The sequence below is a fragment of the Callithrix jacchus genome, chromosome 11 (genome assembly GCF_049354715.1).
Source record: "Callithrix jacchus isolate 240 chromosome 11, calJac240_pri, whole genome shotgun sequence".
Lineage (NCBI taxonomy): Eukaryota > Metazoa > Chordata > Mammalia > Primates > Cebidae > Callithrix > Callithrix jacchus.
The window spans coordinates 23,272,313-23,292,099 of record NC_133512.1 but is presented as its reverse complement, the minus strand read 5'-3'; the positions used below and the strand labels follow the sequence as shown (position 1 = coordinate 23,292,099).

Below are 19,787 nucleotides of genomic sequence, written 5' to 3'. Positions count from 1 at the left end.
AATAAAAAATTTTAAAAAAAGACAATACTGTTTGAGATTATGAGTTAGCTACAACTAACTTCTTAAGCCACTCAATTTTAAAGAAATTAAATTTTTAAAATTAATTTATGTATCTCTCTCTCTCTCTATATATATATATATATATATAAACATATATATATATATGTTTAAACTGCTCTTAAAGTATGCAATCTTACTTTATTTTTTCTTATTTTTTATTTTTTGGAGACAGAGTCTCACTCTTTCATCCAGGCTGGAGTGCAGTGGTGCAAGAAACTTCCACTTTCTGGGATCAAGTGATTCTCCTGCCTCAGCCTCCCTACTAGCTATGATTACAGGTACTCACCACACACCCAGCTAATTTTTGTATTTTTAGTAGCCACAGGGTTTCATCATGTTAGCCATGCTAGTTTCAAACTCCTGACCTCAGGTGATCCACCAGTCTCGGCCTTCCAAAGTGCTAGAATTATAGGCATGAGCCACTGCACCTAGCCTGTAATGTTACTTTTTAAAATCAGTAAGACCACACAGAGAAATGAGAAATTTACTATCAAGAAGTCTTACCTTGATTGTCATTATGAAGATGATGTTTAAATATCTTATTCTTATGTTCCAAAATTTGTTGTTGAATCCTATGCATAATGAATGAAATAAATTACTATTTTAATAGTAACATGAAAAATACTCACCAAACATATTAAATTCTTAAAGCATTTCAGACATTATCAGAGCTAATATTAGAACTCTAATGTCCCACACACTTTAACATTTGAAGCTCTGTAAACTTATTAGGCCTCTAATCAAAGAAGAAAAACATGAAGTACTCTTTCTATGAGACAAGCATCGCTCAGTTAAACCTTAATTTAGTATTAACTGGTATTTTAATACAAGCACTTACCTTAACAAACCACAATAAACAGCATAATCTTCTGCTGTTTGTCCAAACATATCTTGAGAAAAGATACTAACATTTTCTTTAAGGAGAAGGCTGACTATACTTGGAAAGTCATGATATGAAGCAAGCATGAGGGCTGTTCTAAAATAAGAAAGAAATAACTCCACTCAATAAATTTAATAAAGATATTTAATCAGCAAATTTGATACACTTTACCAATTTACTCTCTTGCCTGTCAGTGTAGACACAATCACAGTTTACATGCTCTAGCTTATGTCTATCAGTATCTTAGGTGCTCAAGTGTTCATCTTTGTAAACTACCACCAAGGCTTAAAGGCAGGGACAACGAGGAAGCCTCTTGTCCCACTGGGGTATGACATAATACAAGTTGCTAACTTACAGTCCTTTGATGGCCAAGAAATGATGCTGAGGTCACTTATCTAAAGTAGGCAAAGATTTAGATGAAGATTTTCCCATTGCTTTGCTAGTCTGATATACTATAATTCAAGTCAGCAAGGGGTCAGAGAAGAGCCATCTGCAGGCTGAAAACAACGATAATGGTGGTAATAATACTCGTAATAGTAGTAGATGTAAACTGAAAGTCAAAGTCTGCACTTTATAAAATTAATAAAATACAAAACTGCTTTAGCTAATATAAGATTATAGGACAAAAAACATTAGATTAAAGGTAAGAGTCTATAAGAGAAGATGAATCCTACTATATACTGTTTTTTATGTTGTTCAGTCCAAATAATTGCTTTTCTACCTGATTATTTGTGTTATTTTTCACTGTATGCCGACAATTGCAGGTTAATCTTTTTTTCTTTTTTTTTGAGACAGAGTTTCGCTCTTGGTAGCCAGGCTGGAGTGCAATGGCACGATCTCCGCTCACTGCAACCTCCGCCTCCTGGGTTCAGGCAATTCTCCTGCCTCAGCCTCCTGAGTAGCTGGGATTACAGGCACATGCCACCGTGCCCAGCTGATTTTTGTATTTTTTAATAGAGACGGGGGGGTTACACCATGTTGACCAGGATGGTCTCGATCTCTTGACCTCGTGATCCACCCGCCTTGGCCTCCCAAAGTGCTGGGATTACAGGCTTGAGCCACCGCGCCCGGCGGCAAGTTAATCTTTTTATTAATATTTCTCACTTGCGTGACTAATACTCTAGAACACTCAGTTTTTATTTCATTATTTTTTTTAAATAACTACTGTACCTATTGAAATTGTCAACGGCATGTACATTTGCCTGGTTCTTAACTAAAAACTTCACCATTTTCTGTCTCTTGCAAATTACAGCAAGTAAAAGTGGTGTGTTTCCCTCCTGTAAGAAAGCAAAAACAATTTATAATTCACAAAATTACATATTTCTCAACTGAACTAAAAATCTTCTCTAAGATGCTATAAACTTAAACATACAATATAGACAGTTAAGTAAATGCAAAGCAGTCCCTTCGTTCTCCCTCCTCTGTGCTTTCCCACACACTGCCTTGCAAACACCTCTGCTGTCTCCCCACATTGTGGTCATCTCCAAAACTCACTTTATTTACCAGTCCCATAAATCATTGCTTCAACACAGCATTTAGCACAGTATATTGTAATTATTTCATTACTTCCCACTGAAACCAAAGAGCTTCTTGAGGGCAAGGGCTATATCCTTTTTCTCTATAACCCTAAAACCTAAGACATAGTAACAAATGCTTTAAGTTTTAAAAATAAATTAATAATAAAAATCATTATCTCTAGAGCAGTGGTTCTTAAACTATATTCCAAAGAATATTTGTTTTACCAGAAGTACTGTACCCCAACAGAAAGATTCCATGACCGTCTGCATTTGAGAAGTGTCACAAAGCTGCACTGTATGTCCAACAGTCAAGAAACCTCCTGAGCTTTGCCTAATCCCAATTTGACAATACTTTTTGTGGCAAACGTTAACATTTTAGGAACTAGAGTTTCAGGGATACAGTTGCCAGAGTGTCCCCAAACAGGTTGACTTTCCTCTGAGTGGCACAAACTTGCTTGATTCACTCCTACCAATGGTGTCAAGATCCCAGATGCCAAAGTCAGGTTCTCCAGACCTGAATGGATCACTAAGAAAATAAGCTCTGAATGAAAAGAGATTGGCTTCAAATGCACTTATTTTCCTTATTATTAAATAGTTCAGGGGTTTTCTCCTAATACAAGAGGATAGCTTTTTATCTTAACTGACAAAAAGTTCAGTATGTTCTGTATAAGAGAGGCAAGTTAAAATTTTTTGAAAATAAGGCCAGGTGCAGTGGCTCATACCTGGAATCCCAGGACTTTGGGAGGCCAAGGCAGATGGATCACCTGAGGTCAGGAGTTAGAGACCAGCTGGACAACATGGTGAAACCTCATCTCTACTAAAAATACAAAAATCAGTTGGATGTAATGGCACATGCCTGTAGTCCCAGCTACTTCAGAGGCCGAGGCAGGAGAATCACTTAAACCTGGGAGGTAATGGTTACAGTGAGCCAAGATCATGCCATTGCACTCCAGCCTGGGCAACAAGAGCAAAATTCCATCTCAAAAAAAAAAAAAAAAAACTGAAAATAAATGTTAAAAAGGATAGCTCTGTAAGAAATTGTATTCCTAATTATAATGGCAATTCTGGAACCCTAATGCAACTTTACTTTTTAAATCCATTTGTATTGGTTTTCATTTAAATTGTTGTTTAACATTATGTTTTTACTTTAGGCAAAATATAAATCAGAAATAAAGATACAATGGCTCATCAATAAAAGTTCTAATACTGATGTATATGGCTTATTTCTGGCATAAAAAAAGCCAATAATTCACCTGCATTTTTTTATTGTACTTTAGGTTTTGGGGTACATGTGCAGATCATGCAGGATTGTTGCACAGGTAAACACATGGCAATGTGGTTTGCTGCCTCCATCCCCCCGTCACCTATATCTCTGTCATTTCTCCCCATGTTATCCCTCCCCGACCTCCCTGACCCCTGCTGTCCCTCCGCTAGTCCCCGCCAACAGACCCCAGTGTGTGATTTTAAGGGACATTGTTGAAAAGAAAGATAAAATGTCTGCAATATTCATAAACTATCCAACTCCCACCAGGAATAATCTAAAATGTCTTTTAGACATTCTTATGAGCAGATGCCTATTTGTGGTATATATAAAGAAAAATAGTTTAAAAAAAACTTCTGAATTCTAAAATTCAACACCATAATTGAGGGATTTATATAAACTATAAATTATATATTATAAACCAATATACGCTGTCTTGAAAACCTTGAAATCTTTATGAAAATATACTATAAAATAGAAGTTGTAAACTCAAATACTTCTAAGGACAAAGGAGGTTACCTAAGTAAGTGAAGTACTTAGGTGGGCACAGTAGCAAACCAGAGAATGTGCCCCTCCTATACAGGGGCAGCCTCCACACAGCAGGCCAAACAGTGATGAGTCTCAAGGGACACCAGATTTGACTCTTAAGACAAGCCTGAAGTCCAGATTTCTGCATGAGTCTCCTAACTGTTGACCCAATTTAAGGAGTCCAAAAAAAAAATCGATGTGCCACATTTAGACTATAGCCCTTGTGTTTTTATATTTGGTACAAATGTGTTACTAAATAGTTGTGTATAAACCAAGTATTTGCTTGTGTAACTTTTTCTTTCTCTAGTGTCATATGTTTTACAAAAAAACTCAGGCCCTGCTATGTATATATGTATCTATCTATATAATAAAAATTGCTCTTAAGACTCCTAATACCCATCTTGAGAATTTTCCCAACATGTATTCATTTACAATCTCTTTATATATCATTTTCCCAGATTGTTAACCAAATAGATAAGCGGTTCATAGGACTGCTGAAACTAAATTATTTAAAAGAATTCCTACTGTATTCTCACTGACTTCATGGATTTCAGTGTTTAAAATGGTCATATTGATTATGCCAAAGCTCTATAAACATAACAGACATACCGAGATAGCCCACAATATAACTTCAACTGAAAAAAAAAAAGGTTCACTATTTGCTACTAATCTAATTGAAAAAACCTCACTTGTAATGAACATTTGTTGACACATAATCACCTAAATGTTGACAAAGGAACATGAAATCATGAAAGGGTCAGCCACTACTTATTGAAAGGTTACCTACAAGCAAATTTCTAAAGACTCTCTGAATAGTAGTGAATGATTCATGGTGAGAAGGAAAAGGTGTTATTCTGTAAGCTAAGAGATATTACCAATAATATTTCCTTTCACTTCCCAGTCACAGACAGATAAGTCAGGCTAATATTATTAGAAAGGAGAATTTGGAGGAAGTAGTGCTTATCAAATGCCAACTCTTTTAGAGATTTCTTATGTTTTTCAGATGTGGGAACTTACATATTACACTCCTCTATTCTGTGCTTCTTAATCATGAGTGTATTCAAACCTAGAGGTATTTTTTTTTTTTTTGCTGTTGTTATTAAAGAGAATAATCTCACTATGTTGCTCATGTTGGACTCAAAATCCTAGCATCAAGCAATCCTCTTACCTCAGCCTCTGAAGTAACTGGGATGGGGAATATACCATTGTGCATGGCTTCAAAAAATATTTTTAACCATACATGTTCAGGACTTATTAGATCTATTACCTCAAAATCTTCAAGGGAAAGCCTACACTTGCAGATTCTTTAAAAAATTTCCCCAGGTTTCTGTAATGTACAATTCTAGCTGAGAATTAGTGCAGCAGACAATCACTTCAGTTGCCTCACTCACCCACACTGCTAATACCCTTTATCGGTTTGGGATGTGGAAAAAAAGAGAAAAGAGTAAGAGTAATTTATTAAAACTCCAGTTAATTTTCCTGGGAATGGGTAGAAGACGGAGAAGTAAACTCAAAATCCCACTTGATTTTGCTATTTATAAGCTCCTTATCTCCCACCTTACCACCAAGATGGTCTAGATTTGAGAGGAGACTTTAGATTCTTATCTAGGGGGCTGTTTCTGCCACGATGGGTAGGAAGTCAGTTACCAACATGTTTTACCCTTTGCTCAAGTGTTTCTCACTTTCTCACCCCCTGTTCACTACCAATCTGGTTTCCTCAGAGTCTTCTAAAAATTGATCTTTAGGCAAGTTTCAATCACCTTCTTTACCAAACCAAAAGTGATTACCCCAAAGCTGAAGAGCACTTTGTTTCAGTACATAAGCTGGAAAAACAACCAACTAAAAAATATAACCTCTTCTTTGCATTTTTCTCTCATTACCTAATTTCCACGAGAGCAATTATCTGATTGCTCTCCTTTTCCCTTCCCATTTTTCCCTCTTAAGCCTTGCCACTGAAAGATACATCAGTGTTTTAAAGAAAATTGTCATCAGCAACAAGATTTCCATTTATTGTAAGCTGCTTTAGTTTAATTTGAGTGTTAAGATAAAACCTATTTCCAGGGTAGATTTTTTTTTCCTGTGTTTTTTAACACTAATTAGAAAAAACAACCCTGGGGTAGGAAACAAATTTTGGAAAAGAAAAAGGTTTACCTTGAACAAATTCACAAAGATTTCCCATAAGTGCACTAAAAAAGTTGTATCTCTAATGCTTCTTTAAAAGTATCAATATTTCAAGTAAAATCTTAGACAATTAAGTAATTTCAAAATATTTTCCCATCCAAGTACTAACCAGGCCTGACCCTGCTTAGCTTCCGAGATCAGACGAGATCGGGCGCGTTCAGGGTGGTATGGACGTAGACTCAAAATATTTTCACTCAAAGAATGCTTGAGCTTCCAAACATGAAGAATTGACCCTTACCTATGTCAATATTAAAACAATTATTTTGAAAAGAAAGTTGATTATTCTGTACCTTGTTTATTGCTTCAGTATTTGCGTGGTAGGAGAGCAGTTTTTCTGCCAGTGAAGTCACGCTATTATATACAGCATAATGAAGAGCAGTGTTGCCGAAGACATCTTGAATGTTTGGATTGGCACCATGTTCCAGCAGAATAATGGAACAAGCCTCCTCCTGACCATGCACAGCCTATCAGTGTTAGATAAAAAATTAGACTGTAAATTCTAAGAATTCAAAATACATATTCCACAGGTTTCACCCACTAGTAATATGTAAATGAGATAAATTCATTTTATTTACATCTTTTTAAATCAAATCCATTCCATGCTGAAAGAGTTGACTACTATATACCTTCATTAAAGGGGTCCTGTTTAGTCTGTCATCGATGTCAATCCGGCAGTTTCTGCTCACCAACAGAGTGACCACTTCCACACGGCCATGTGCACAGGCCAAATGCAGAGGAGTCCTGTGAGAGTGAGAAGAGTTTTCAGGAAACTGTAGTGCAATATCTCAAAACCTACAATGATTCATGTCATTGTAAACATTGAATAGCATGTTACTCCTCTGCCTTCAAAACAAACAATCTTCTTTTGAAGAAAGGACAGTATTTATTAGCCCTTATTGCTCAGCACCTTGATGAAACAGCAGCCTATTTGGATAGAATGAGCTTGGCCTTTGGATTCAGTTCAACTAGGGCTTGAGTTCTACTTTGAATTCTGTCACTTACCAGCTATTGCTTAGCCTTTCTGTACCTCAATTTCCTCATTAATAAAATAGGCCAGGTATGGTGGCTCACGCTTGTAATCCCAGCACTTTGGGAGGCCAAGGTGGGCAGATCACGAGGTCAAGAGATTGAGACCATCCTGGTCAACATGGTGAAACCCGGCTCTACTAAAATGTAAAAATTAGCTGTGCATGGTGGCATACGCCTGTAGTCCCAGCTACTTGGGAGGCTGAGGCAGAAGAATTGCTTGAACCTGGGAGGCAGAGGTTGCAGTGAGCCGAGATTGCACCATTGCACTCCAGCCTGGCCACAGAGCAAGATTCTGTCTCAAAATAAATAAATAAGTAAAAATAAAAATAAAATAAAGATGACAATAGCAGCTAGCTCATAGGACACCATTGTGATGCTTAAATAAGAATCTATGCAAAGTATTTCTTGGAGAAATACTATGCAAAGTATTTCTTTGCTCATTCCTTTTTATCCTTTTTCCTCTATTCTTGTCTTCTCATTTTATTTCATTAAGTTGGTCTTCAAGCTCTGATATCCTTTCTTCTGCTTGATCATTTCAGCTCTTAAAACTTGTGCATAGTCCCAAGAGATATGGGATTATGGGACTATGTGAAAAGACCTAATTTATGTTTTATAGGTATACCTGAATACCACAAAGAGAATGAATCCAAGCTGGAAAATACTCTTGAGGATATTATTCGGAAAAACTTTCCCAACCTAGCAAAGGACAATATTCAACTCCAGGTAATACAGGGAACACCACAAAGATATTCCTCAAGAAGAGCAACCCCAAGGCATATAATCGTTAGATTCACCAGGGTTGAAATGAAGGAGAAAATACTAAGGGCAGCCAGAGAGAAAGGTCAGGTTACCCACAAAGGGAAGCCTATCAGACTTACAGCAGATCTCTCACCAGAAACCCTACAAGCCAGAAGAGAGTGGGGGCCAATATTCAACATCCTTTCAGCCCAGAATTTCATATCCTGCCAACTAAGCTTCACAACTGAAGGAAAAATAAAATCTTTTATGAACAAGCAAGTACTCAGAGATTTTATTACCACCAGGCCGGCTTTACAAGAGCTTCTGAAAGAAGCCTTATACATAGAAAGGAACAACCAGTATTGGCCTTTCTAAAAATATACCAAAAAGTAAAGAGCATCAACATAAAGAAGAGTTTATATCAACGAATGGATAAAATAGCCAGTTAACATCAAATGGCAGTAACCCTAAATTTAAGTTGACTAAATTCCCCAATCAAAAGATACAACCAAAACCTAACAATATGCTACATCCAGATCCATTTCACATGCAAGGATACACAAAGACTCAAAACAAAGGGATGGAGAAAGATTTACCAACCAAATGGAGAGCAATAATAAATAAAAAGCAGGAGTTGCAATTCTCGCCTCTGATAAAACAGATTTTAAAGCAACAAAGATATAGTGGTAAAAGAATCAGTGCAACAAGAAGAGCTAACGATCCTAACACCCAGATACCTAAGACCTATAAAGAGACTTAGACTCCCTTGACTCCCACACAATGACAGTGGGAGACTTCAACATCAATATTAGGATAGATCAACGAGACAGAAAACTAATAAGGATATCCAGGACGTGAACTCAGATCCAGAACAAGTTAACTTAATAAACATTTATAGAGCTCCCCACTTTAAACACATAAACTATGCATTCTTGTCAGTACCACAACACACCTACTCATAGGTTTAAATGAAATATTCAGGAGCCAGCGATGGAAAGCAGCTGAGGCTCCGTTTGGCTCCGCTGCTCCAAGGGAGCCGCCCCAGGGGCTGCGGGGCTGCGGGGCTGTGGGGAAGCCGGGCCTGGGGACCCCCTCCTACCCTGAGCTAAGCCCCCTCTACCTGCCCTTCCTGTCGCGGGCGTCGACGTCTCGGCTCCTGCGCATCAGGCAGCGCTCCACCTCCGCGGTGTCACCCTTGATGGCCGCCCTGTGGATTTTCCGCAGTTCCCAGTCCTGGATGTGGTACCCGGGACCCGAGTACTCATCGTGATTGATGGAGCGCAGGACCGCCTGGCCCAGGCGTCTCCCAAAGCTGAAGAGCTTCCTCATGGTGGCGACTTCTCAGCTGCCCACCACCGGCTCCTGAGCCGCTGCGGCTCCTCGTGGCCTTTCCACCCCCACCCAGCCCCAAATCCACCCCCAAACCCGCGATGTAGCTCAGAATCTGTTATCCAGCCCGGTCCACCACAGCCTTCAGCAGCGACACCGGCAGTCTCCGATCTGTCAGACGGAGTGAACCGGGTGAAGCCGTTAGGCGCGCGCCCACTGCTCAGCGCCGTGGGACCCCAGAAGCTTCTCCCAAGCCCGCGCGACGATAGGGGGCAGCGGCAGCTCTGGCGCAGGCGCCGCTGGCTTGCGGATTCTCCCGGGCTCGCGGGGCAGCTGGCAGGGGCCCTCCTCAGCTACAGGGGATGGGGCTGAAGGCCGGTTCCCGCTCTGGAGCAGCCGCCACCGCCGGGCAGACCGCTTCTCTTGGCCGCACCCACTGGGACATCTGGCCCTGTTTGCGATGTTGGGAGTACGCGCGGGCTCGGAGGTTGCCTGGAGGCGGCTGCAGCTTGGGTGCCCTGGCAGGCTGGAGGGGCATGGCCTGCGCGGCCTCGGGATGGCCAGTGCGCCCAGCCTGAAGGCCCTTCGGCCGTGCGTCCCGCCCCACTTCTTCACCACACGGAGATCAGGACACTGCATGGGCACAGAGCAGTCGCCCAGCATGGGGTTGAGCGGCAGATTGTCAGTTCTCGCCCTGGTGCAGCCGCCTACCTAGCAGAATGCCTAGCTTGGTAGCAGCCACCGGGACACCTGGCCCTGGTTCTGTGATGCTGGGAGTGCCTGGGAGCTCCCGCGAGCTCACGAGTTCCCAGGTGGCTGCTGCCTGCACACACAGGGCGACTGTAGCTTGGGCAGCCCAAGCGGCGGAGTAAGGTTTGGGTGGCCTCTGAAATGTGTGCACACCAGGCCTGAGGGCCTCCCTCGTTGGTGCCACCCGCCCCGCTCCTCCTCTGCTGGAGCCTGGAGCAGCTGGAGCACTCTGCAGTCAGCAGGGATGGAGTTGAGGTTTTTCTTTTCTTTTTTCTCTTTTTTTTTTTGAGACGGAGTTTTGCTCTTGTTACCCAGGCTGGAGTGCAATGGCACGGTCTAGGCTCACCGCAACCTCTGCCTTCTGGGCTCAAGCAATTCTCCGGCCTCAGCCTCCTGAGTAGCTGGGATTACAGGCACGCGCCACCATGCCCAGCTAATTTTTTGTATTTTTAGTAGAGACGGTGTTTCACCATGTTGACCAGGATGGTCTTGATCTCTTGACCTCATGATCCACCCGCCTCCGCCTCCCAAAGTGCTGGGATTACAGACTTGAGCCACAGCGCCCGGCCTTTTTTTCTTTTTTTGGAGATGGAGTCTCGCTGTTGCCCGGGCTGGAATACAGTTGCACGATCTCAGCTCACTGCAGCCTCCTCCTCCCAAATTTAAGCGATTCTTCTGCCTCAGCCTCCTGAATAGGTGGGATTACAGGCGTGTGCCACCACGCCCGGCTAATTTTTTATATTTTTAGTAGAGACCGGGTTTCACCATGTTGACCAGGATGGTCTGGATCTCCTGACCTTGTGATCCACCTGCTTCGGCCTCCAAAAGTGCTGAGATTACAGGCGTGGGCCGCGGCGCCTGGCCTGGAGTTGAGTTTTGTTATGCCATGCATGCACACAAAAAGGGAGCTATTCTTTGGGAGGCTGAGGTGGGTGGATCACGAGGTCAAGAGATCGAGACCATCCTGGTCAATCAACATGGTGAAACCCCGTTTTTTACACAGTTGGTAGGAGTGTAAATTAGTTCAATCATTGTAGAGGACAGTGTGGCAATTCCTCAAGGATCTAGAAATACCATTTGACCCATTACTGGGTATATACCCAAAGGATTATAAATCATTCTCCTATAAAAACATATGCACACATATGTTTACTGCAACACTATTTACAATAGCAAAGTCTTGGAACCAACCCAAATGCCCATCAATGATAGACTGGATAAAGAAAATGTGGCATATATACACCATGGAATACTACTCAGCCATAAAAAAGAATGATTTCATGTCCTTCTCAGGGACATGGATGAAGCTAGAAACCATCATCCTAAGCAAACTAACACAGGAACAGAAAACAAAACACCGCATGATCTCATTCATAAGTGGGTGTTCAACAATAAGAACATATGGACACAGGGAGAGGAACATCACACACTCGGGCCGTCGGGGCATAGGCGGAAAGGGGAGGGAGAGCATTAGGACAAATACCTAATGCATGTGGGGCTTAAAACCTGGATGACAGGTTGACTGGTGAAGCAAACCACCACGGCACATGTATACCTATGTAACAAACCTGCATTTTCAGCACATATATCCCCTACTTTGTTTTAAAGTAAAATAAAATTTTTTAAAAAGAAATTTTAAAAAATAGAATGAAGTTACTTACTTCACAGGTTGCAGGTACTCATAAAGAAGGAAATATGGATACAGTTTCTGACATACATAAAATTTTTTTATATTGTGGATTTAAATTATGTAATGTCCTATTTTGCATTGTTACTTGAGTTTTTAAGTGGAAATTGTCTATTTACAACAACCTATGATAATGTTATTCTTATCACAATTCCTTTAGTAGGCATCTCTCTCCCACTAAAAGATTAAACTTCCACTGGGAATGGTGTTCGCACCTGCAATTCCAGTTACTGAGGAGGCTGAAGTAGCAGGATCACTTGAGGCCAGGAGTTCAAAACCAGCCTGGGAAAGATAGCAGGAACCTCTCTGTACAAAACATTTTTTAAAACTTAACCAGGCATGATAGCAAGTACCGGAAGTCCCAGTTACTCAGGAGGCTAAGGTGGAAGAATAGCTTGAACCCAGGAGTTTAAGGCTATATTGAGCCACGATCATACCACTGCACTCCAGCCTGAGTAACAGATGGACTTTTCTTAGGGAAACTGAAGGCAGATTTAATCTTTAGGAAAAAGAATTCATCAAGGTAATGTTTGAGTATTCCCTTGAAAACTGAGAGGCTGGCCATCTATAATGAGAACCCCAAGAGTGTCTATGAATTTGTTTATAAAAGAGGCAAGGACATCAGATGCGTGGGCTTCTCTCTCAGGCAGCTTCATGCACATCTCAGTGCTGAGTGCTACTCAGAGTGTAATAGAGGTCAACTCTATTGAAAAAAAAAAGATTAAACTTCTCACTTAAACTCATCAGATGGAGGTTTCAGAAACTCTAGTTTCTGAAACTCAAGTTGTGAATATTACAGCTACACCATGACATGGCTCCCTGCTCCATGGAAGAGCCCCATAGCACACAGGCCTGGGCATCCACTTCATTGCTGAGACCTGGGTTCTTTGCTTTGCCTCTCAGGTCTGGATGGGGCTTCAATGGGTGTCAACCATGACATGATATGGCTTAAATGGGAGTGACTGGGTGTTTGTAGCTGAAGAAAAATAAGTTTTGTGTTCGTTACTGAGGGGAGAAAAGGCCCATAGCCTGTCACCTATTCCGAGGAAGCATAAAAGAAACCTGGGAAAAGCAGAATGGTTGGTCTCAGTGCACAAACTACAGGCCTAACCATCATGCCCCTAAGCAGTAACAGAGGCACAGGGAATGATACCAGGTGGTTGGCCCCAGCAGGGATGGGATGCCCTTTGAGGACTACAAGTCGACCTTAGAAAACAGGGTATGGGGACCAGAACGCTTATCCTCAGCACATGCATGCCACATATATGAAGAGGAAATTAAAAAATAGAACGGAAAGCAAGTGGGAACAATGGGATGGAATGGCCTATCCCTCCCTCCCTCCTGTGCAGCCATGACCTGGGAGAACTGCAGAGTCTGAGAGCTCTCTTTCTCCTGTGATTAAAGGTCATGGAGAATTAAATCATAAACCTTTCATCTCTGTGATGCATGGCTGATCACCATAAACAGGCCTCAAAGAGCTTCCTCATCCCTTCCACCATGGGAGGACACACAAGAAAACAGAGATCCATGAATCAGAAAGCAGGGCCTCTCCAGACACTGAATCTACTGGTGCCTTGATCTTGGACTTCCAGCCTCCAGAACAGTGAGAAATAAATTTCTGTGGTCTACAAGCCACCCAAGCTATGATATTTTGTTATACCAACCCAAATAGACTAAGGCAGCATGTGTCTACGTGTGTGTGATAAATGTGTGTGTCACGTGTGCAGTTCACTGTGTGATACAGGTATGTGTGAACTATGTATGTGTGGGGGTACATGTGTGTGCATGCAAGGTGTACGTATGTGCCACATGCATGTATCTGGTGCATGTGTACCTGCATGTGCATGTGGGCATGTGTATTGTGTGTGCAGTTTGTGTATGGTGTGTGGTGCATGTGTGTGGTACACATGTGCATGCAACATGTGTGGTACATATGTGCATGTAGTGTGTGCGTGCTATGTGCATGTGTGTGGTAGGCAGGTATGCATGCAGTGTGCCTGTGTATGATGTGTACATGTGCATAAGGTATATACATGTGGTATGAGCATAGTGTGTATGCGTGTGATGTCTGTGCTCTGGGTATGAGGCAACCAGCAGACATGGCTCACACTCTCCCTTGACATTCTCACCTGCCTCTTACCAATTTTTTTCTCATCTCATTGACCTTGCACATCTCACACCTGGATGGATGCCACAGCAGCATCTCCTCTCAGCCTCTTCACATGCCACTGTGACTATATTATTCTCAACAACCTCGTATGGCTCCCCTTGGCCCAGGAGACAAAGCCAGGGCCTCAGCAAGACACTCAAGGTAGCCCATGATTGAGTCGTCATGACTCCTCCTTCCCTTTTTCCTCCTGCTCCCACAAGTGAATTCTCCTCCTCATCTGTCAACTCTTTCCTGCCTATGCTCAGTCTCAATTCAAGATTTACCAAAATCCCTTCCACCTGGTGGAAATATGGTGCATTTTCTTCTGGGTTTGTCCATTTTCAAAGCTTAATAAAATGAGCATTAGTATAAAAATGACCCATCCTTGAGGGGCCCGGCCCTACTTCTGAAGCCTAAAACTCATGGCCTGCCAGTCTACTTCCTACTTCTCAGTTATATTTTCCTAGGAGTGTTCAATCCTCAGAGCACAGTCACTCATGTGGATCTCAGTGCTCAAAACCAACTCCATGCCTGGACCCCACCCCTGAGCCCCCAGCTGCCAGTTCTGCCCCAACTCCAGCGACCCAGGCATAGCCTGGACCTTGGCCTTCACTTGTGCAGCCTTCAACCTTCTCACTTACAAAGGGACAGGCTGGAGCCAGTCACCATTCCCAGGCTTCCACACAGACAAGCATCTCACACCAACTAGCCTTCCTGCAAATCTTGCTGGGTTCTTCTGTGTAGAGGGCAGTGCCTTCCTGCCTGCTGCCCAGCTCCCATTGAGGTTTCCCTATCCACCAGGCAATTATCCATATTGATACAAGTAACTGAATAAATTATAATAAATGAATGAGGGAAGGGGACAAATCTTCCTAATAGAAGTCCAATTAAAAATGTAGAAAGGAATGAGGGAAATTAAGAAAGAGCCATCCCAACATGATAATTGCCATCTTAACATGGGATGGTCCATGCAAGTTTGACAGCCACAAGGTTCACCTGACAAAACCAACTGTCTCCAGGCAAAGACATTAAAAATACTTAAGTGATGAGCCTGAGTAGCCTGCCCCATATCAACAAACACTGTAACTAGGGTCTTCTGTAGAAAGTGTCTGTATGTTTGCCATCTACTATGGTTTGAATATGTCCCCTCCAAAATTCAGCTGTGGAAACTTAATGGTCACTGTGATGGTATTAAGAAGTCACTGGGTTATGAGGGCTCCTCCCCCGTGAGTAGATTAAAGCGTTTATTAAAAAGGCTTCACGCGGCATCCAGCTCTCTTCCCCTTCTGTCCCTGTCACCATGTGAGGACATAGCATTCTATCCCTCCAAAGGATATAGCATCGGGCACCATCTTAGAAGCAGAGAGCAGCCCTCACCAGACAACTGAACCTGCCAGAGCCTTCATCTTAGATTTCCCCGCCTCCAGAACTATAGGAAAATAAAATTTTGTATAAACACCTGATCTCAGGTTTTCTGTTATAGCAGCACAAATGAGCTGAGACACCATCCTTACATTAGCCATCCTCAAAGCCATGGATCCTAGGTGATACCAAGTTCACATGGAAGACAAGAGACACAGAACATCAATTAGAAGGGAATAAAAGGGACAGGCCATCAAGGGGCACCTCTGCCTAGCCACACAGAGTTGCACACAGAATTGACCACACCCTGGGAGGCTGTCATCACTGGGAAACAGAGGCTCCCAGAGGCTAAAGGAATGGTCCATAGTCACATACACTAAGTGGCTGAGCCAAATTCTAGCCTCACCCCAGTTCAGTTCTTCAGGCTGTAATGTACCTGTCAGGCCCCTGCCTGCATCCACCACATTTGGTACCTGAACACAAGCTTCCCCACAGAGTACTGAGCTTCCTGATACTCACTGGCATGGCTGTGGTCTACTCCCTGTGCCTTCAGCCTCCACTCTCCTTGGCCTTAATAGGCTTCTCTCATTTCCTTTGCTGCACGCCTGCCTGCCTGTCCCAATTTCAAGAGTCTAGCAGGCAGAAAGTGGAATTAATTCCTGGTCTGTGCAGCACAGTGAACATGAACAGCAGTAAGTCCTCTAAGAGCCAGGGCAGCCTTTTCATCAGTCTATCTGTGGTCACTCCTGAGGATGAGTGGTCCTAGTTGCCCCAGAGGAGATGTGAAGAGTGACTACTGACCCAACCAGAGGCATCCCACACAGCCCCCAGAACACCTGCCCAAGACATTGGAGTAATAGTAAGTGTGATGTAATTCTGTCTTACACTTAATTCACAAATAATGATGGTATACTTCTCAATGTTGCTGGCACTAAGAGAAGCTTCTTCAGCTTCCTCACACTCACCACCCAGAACCACAGTTAATTTTAACATCAGGTTGAAATAAAACTCCACTTAGATGTGAGAACTAGCCCCACAGTATGATTTAGTATAATCTGGGTGACACATTCCTGGGACCATGTTCTGCATTGGTAGCTACAGGAACCTACCTCCTGACCCCTGCTCCAGCTTAGGCAGGAAGCTACACATGGACCACCTGCCACCTCCACTCTCCTAGTCCCACTCCAAAAGAATACAGAAAGAGGAAGAAAAAAACTTTATAGGTCTTTCTTCCTAAGAATGTGCTCATTTCATTCAGATAAGTGAAATCACAGTGATAGTGTGATTCAGTGCATGTTGGACAAGCAAGGAGGGAAGAAGGTGGCCTGAGCTTGGGCAATGAGGAGAATGGTAGGACTCTTCCCAGAGAAAGAAGTCAGGAAACTGATGTGGTCCCCTGTAGATCTGCAGGACATCAGGACAATTAAACTAGGACCAAACACAAGGAGAGGCAGAGAGCAGGGAACTGAGGTCAGCATGAACCACAGATGTATGGCTTCAGGCTCTGGGAATGGATGAGCTCTCCAAGGAAGAAGACTGCAGAAAGAAGAAAAGGACTGATTATAGATATAATCTTGAGAACACCCACATTTAAGGGGCGGAAACCAGATAAGCCTAAGAAAGAGACTGAAAGACTAATCATTGGGGAGGAAGAGAGTCAGGAAAGTACAGAAGTCAAAAACGTGTTTCAAGGAAAAGGGACAGTTGACAGCATCAATTAACAGAGGAGATCAATAAAGGGAAGCATAAAGACAGACCACTCACTTTAACCCCAAGGAAGTTGTCCATAGCTTGTGAGAGAGCCACAATATTAATAAAAGCAGAAATCAAACTGCTGATGTCAGCACAAGAGTAGAAGACAGGGACTGGGTGGAATTGAGGACAAAGAAGGAAGGCACAGGGCAAAATGAAAGGGAATCATGTGCTTGACAGTAACAAAGCAGGAGAAGATTATTGGATACGGGAAGCTTACCATGCAAAGAGGCCAAAGACAAAAGAAAGGGGAAAAAACATACAGAAGTTTAGTGAAGAAAGTATAGTACTTTCAACATATGATGCTGGTATAACCAAACATCCATACAGACACAAAAAAGAAACTTCAACCTATACCTTGTATCATATACTAAAAATAACTCAAAATGAATCATGGACCTAAATATACAACCTAAAACTATAAAACTTTTCATAGAAAACATAGCAGAAAATCTATGTGACTGAGTTAGGCCAAGATTTCCTAGATATGACACCAAAACCATAATCCGTAAAAGAAAAAAAAACTGACACACTGCACATCATCAAAATTAATAACTTCTGTTCTTCAAAAGGCAATGTTAAGAAAATGAAAAGGCAGTCCAAAGACTGGGAGAAAATATTTGCGAATTACATATCTGATAAAAGTACTCAGATCCAGAATATGCAGAGAGCTCTCAAAACTCAATTAATAAAAAAAGCAACCCAAAAAAAGCGACTGGAACTGATTTTAATTGTCCAATTTTTAAAAATGGACAAAAGATTTGAACTGACACTTCATCAAAGAAAATATAAAGGACAGCCGGGTGCGGTGGCTCATGCCTGTAATCCCAGCACTTTGGGAGACCGAGGCGGGCAGATTATGAGACCATCCTGGCCAACATGGTGAAACCCCGTCTCTACTAAAAAACACAAAAATTAGCTGGGTGTGGTGGTGCGCGCCTATAGTCCCAGCTACTTGGGAGGCTGAGGCAGGAGAACTGCTTGAACCTGGGAGGCGGCGGTTGCAGTGAGCCGAGATCGCACCACTGCACTCCAGCCTGGCACCTGATGACAGAGCAAGATTCTGTCTCAAAAAAAGATATATATATATATATATGTGTGTGTGTGTGTGTATATATATATACAAATATACACACACATACATACACATATATGACAATATTATTGCTTTTTTTTTTAACTAAAAGAGTTGACAGTTTTCACCTTTCCCAATACAAATGAAAACTGCATCTTTTTGCTCTACCTCTCCCCTCCAAAACTATTCTCTTTGATCAGACAGGGGAGCAAGTCTTTCTTATGCTGTTTAGAAAACCCAGCATCACAGCAGCATGATCTCCTGGTGAAGCCAAACAGGTAATATAAAACTGATAGAATAAGGCCTCCCCTCTATCCTTATCTGTGTGGTCGAGTCATTCCAGGCTGAGTGGGCACCATCATGGGACAGGCAGGAGGTCTCATCATTGGGGGCCCAGGCATCATTGGCATATGGCCTCCCATGGGTGGCCTCATTCCAGGAGCAGGTCCCACTGGCATCATCCCAGGAGGAAGAGGGCCCATCATTGGCATCATGGGAGGGCCCCCCATATGGGGTACTGGCATCATACCAGGGTGAGAAGGACATGGAAGACGTGGGGGAGGTGGTATCATCACCCCTGCAGGAGAGGAGCAGAGAATGGAGTAGGAGGTATCTTTCCTTGTTGAAATGCAGCCGTTGTTTTGTCAGTCAGGCTCTGAGCCTGCTCTTCCATCCATTTCTGATAGTAGTCTTTCACATTCTCTTTGTGTTTCCTACCACTGCAGTGTGTCTTTCTCACAGATGGAGAGTCATGGGTGAGGTATGTATCACAGTAGTCATAATAAAACTTGGGCATGTTGCTCTGCAAGCCGTTGGCCACTCCCAACAACATTATTGCTTATTAGAGAATTGCAAATTCAAACCATAGTGAAATACCATGATGAACCTATGAAAATGTCTAGTTTTTTTGTTTGTTGTTTTGAGACAGAGTCTCACTCTGTCGCCCAGGCTGGAGTATAGTACTGTGATCTTGGCCCGCTGCACCCTCTACCCTCTGGGGTCAAACAATTCTCATGCCTCAGCCTCCCTAGTAGCTAGGCTTATAGGCATGTGCCACCACACCAGGCTAATTTTTGCATTTTTAGTAGAGATGGGGTTTCACCATGTTGGCCAGGCTGGTCTCGAACGCCTGACCTCATGTGATCTGCCTAACTCAGCCTCCCAAAGTGCTGGGATTACAGGCGTGAGAATGTCTAAATTCTTTACCTGGCCAAGAATGTCTAAATTTAAAACACCAAATGCTAGCCAGGCACGCTGGTTCATGCCTGTAACCCCAGTACTTTGGGAGGCTGAAGCAGAAGGATCACTTGAGCCCAGGGGTTTGAGACCAGCCTGGGCAACATAGCAAGAACTCATCTTTAAATTACAAAAATAAACAAAACACTAAATGTTAGGATGAAGACTAAGTGGAATTGATATATGCTAGTAGGGATGTAAAGCATACAGTACTCTGGAAAACAATCTGGCACCTGTCATATGGAATAGCTAT

At 42.5% G+C, this 19,787-nt stretch overlaps 2 protein-coding genes across 5 annotated transcripts in view; both read right to left on the bottom strand.

Moving 5' to 3' along the window:
- The window catches only part of LOC100391515 (ankyrin repeat domain-containing protein 18B), a 123,272-nt gene that overhangs the window by 89,562 nt on the left and 13,923 nt on the right, over positions 1 to 19,787 (bottom strand). For 3 of the 4 annotated variants that reach the window (XM_035253463.3, XM_078342468.1, XM_078342471.1), the window contains exons 1-6: positions 9,315 to 9,809; positions 7,054 to 7,168; positions 6,718 to 6,891; positions 2,111 to 2,217; positions 899 to 1,036; positions 565 to 632 (exon numbers count right to left, since the gene is read on the bottom strand). In XM_035253463.3, the coding sequence (XP_035109354.3) occupies positions 565 to 632; positions 899 to 1,036; positions 2,111 to 2,217; positions 6,718 to 6,891; positions 7,054 to 7,168; positions 9,315 to 9,523 (811 nt within the window). In that variant the 5' untranslated portion in view covers positions 9,524 to 9,809. Of the gene's footprint in view, positions 1 to 564; positions 633 to 898; positions 1,037 to 2,110; positions 2,218 to 6,717; positions 6,892 to 7,053; positions 7,169 to 9,314; positions 9,810 to 19,787 lie in introns of those variants that run through there. The other variant, XM_078342470.1, reaches the window with a different exon arrangement.
- On the bottom strand, positions 9,725 to 19,122 carry LOC118143631 (uncharacterized). Its single transcript, XM_078342478.1, has one exon. The coding sequence runs from the start codon at positions 10,184 to 10,186 to the stop codon at positions 9,725 to 9,727; it is 462 nt and encodes a 153-aa protein (XP_078198604.1). The 5' UTR covers positions 10,187 to 19,122.